At 58.1% G+C, this 668-nt stretch overlaps 1 protein-coding gene across 1 annotated transcript in view; it reads right to left on the reverse strand.

Moving 5' to 3' along the window:
• Nucleotides 1–663, reverse strand: part of LOC103914836 (zinc finger protein 271-like) — a gene marked incomplete at its 5' end in the record, with an annotated part of 7,556 nt that extends 6,893 nt beyond the window's left edge. Inside the window, one exon of the mRNA XM_009321549.1 lies at nt 32–663. Within this exon, the coding sequence (XP_009319824.1) occupies nt 32–663 (632 nt within the window). The remainder of the gene's footprint in view (nt 1–31) is intronic.
• Nucleotides 664–668: the final 5 nt, after the last annotated feature.

Consider the following 668-nt stretch of genomic DNA (forward strand, 5'->3'; position numbering starts at 1 on the left):
TTGGTGATCCCCGAGGTGGGTCCGGTGATGACGGACGAGATCCGAGCTCCGGTAAAAACTCTTCCCGCACTGGGCGCAGCTATAGGGTCGTTCGCCCGTATGGATCCGTTGATGGGTCACCAAGTTGGAGCTTTGACTGAAGCTCTTCCCGCAACGGGGGCACGTATAGGGTTTCTCTCCCGTATGGATACGATGATGGGTGATGAGCGTGGAGCTCTCGGCAAAGCTCTTCCCGCAGTCGGGGCAGGCGTAGGGTCGTTCGCCCGTATGGATCCGTCGGTGGCAGACGAGGGTCGAGCCGTCCACGAAGCTCTTCCCGCACTGGGGACACTGGTAGGGTCTTTCCCCCGTGTGGACGCGTTGGTGCCGCATCAACGAGGAGCTATCGTTGAAGCTCTTCCCGCACTGAGTGCACTTATAGAATTTCTCGCCCGTATGGATCCGCCGATGCCGTCGCAAGGTCGAATTCTCGCTAAAACTCTTCCCGCAATCCGGACACCTATAGGGTTTCTCCCCGGTGTGGATCCGCCGATGACGAATCAAAGCCGAGCTCCATATAAAACGCTTCCCGCAATCGCGGCAAGCGTAGGGCATGTCGCCTATATGGAGGCGTTGGTGTTGAACGAAGTAAGAGCTATCGCTAAAACTCTTCCCGCACTCGGGGCACG

The sequence above is a fragment of the Pygoscelis adeliae genome, unplaced genomic scaffold (assembly GCF_000699105.1).
Source record: "Pygoscelis adeliae isolate BGI_AS28 unplaced genomic scaffold, ASM69910v1 Scaffold1063, whole genome shotgun sequence".
NCBI lineage: Eukaryota > Metazoa > Chordata > Aves > Sphenisciformes > Spheniscidae > Pygoscelis > Pygoscelis adeliae.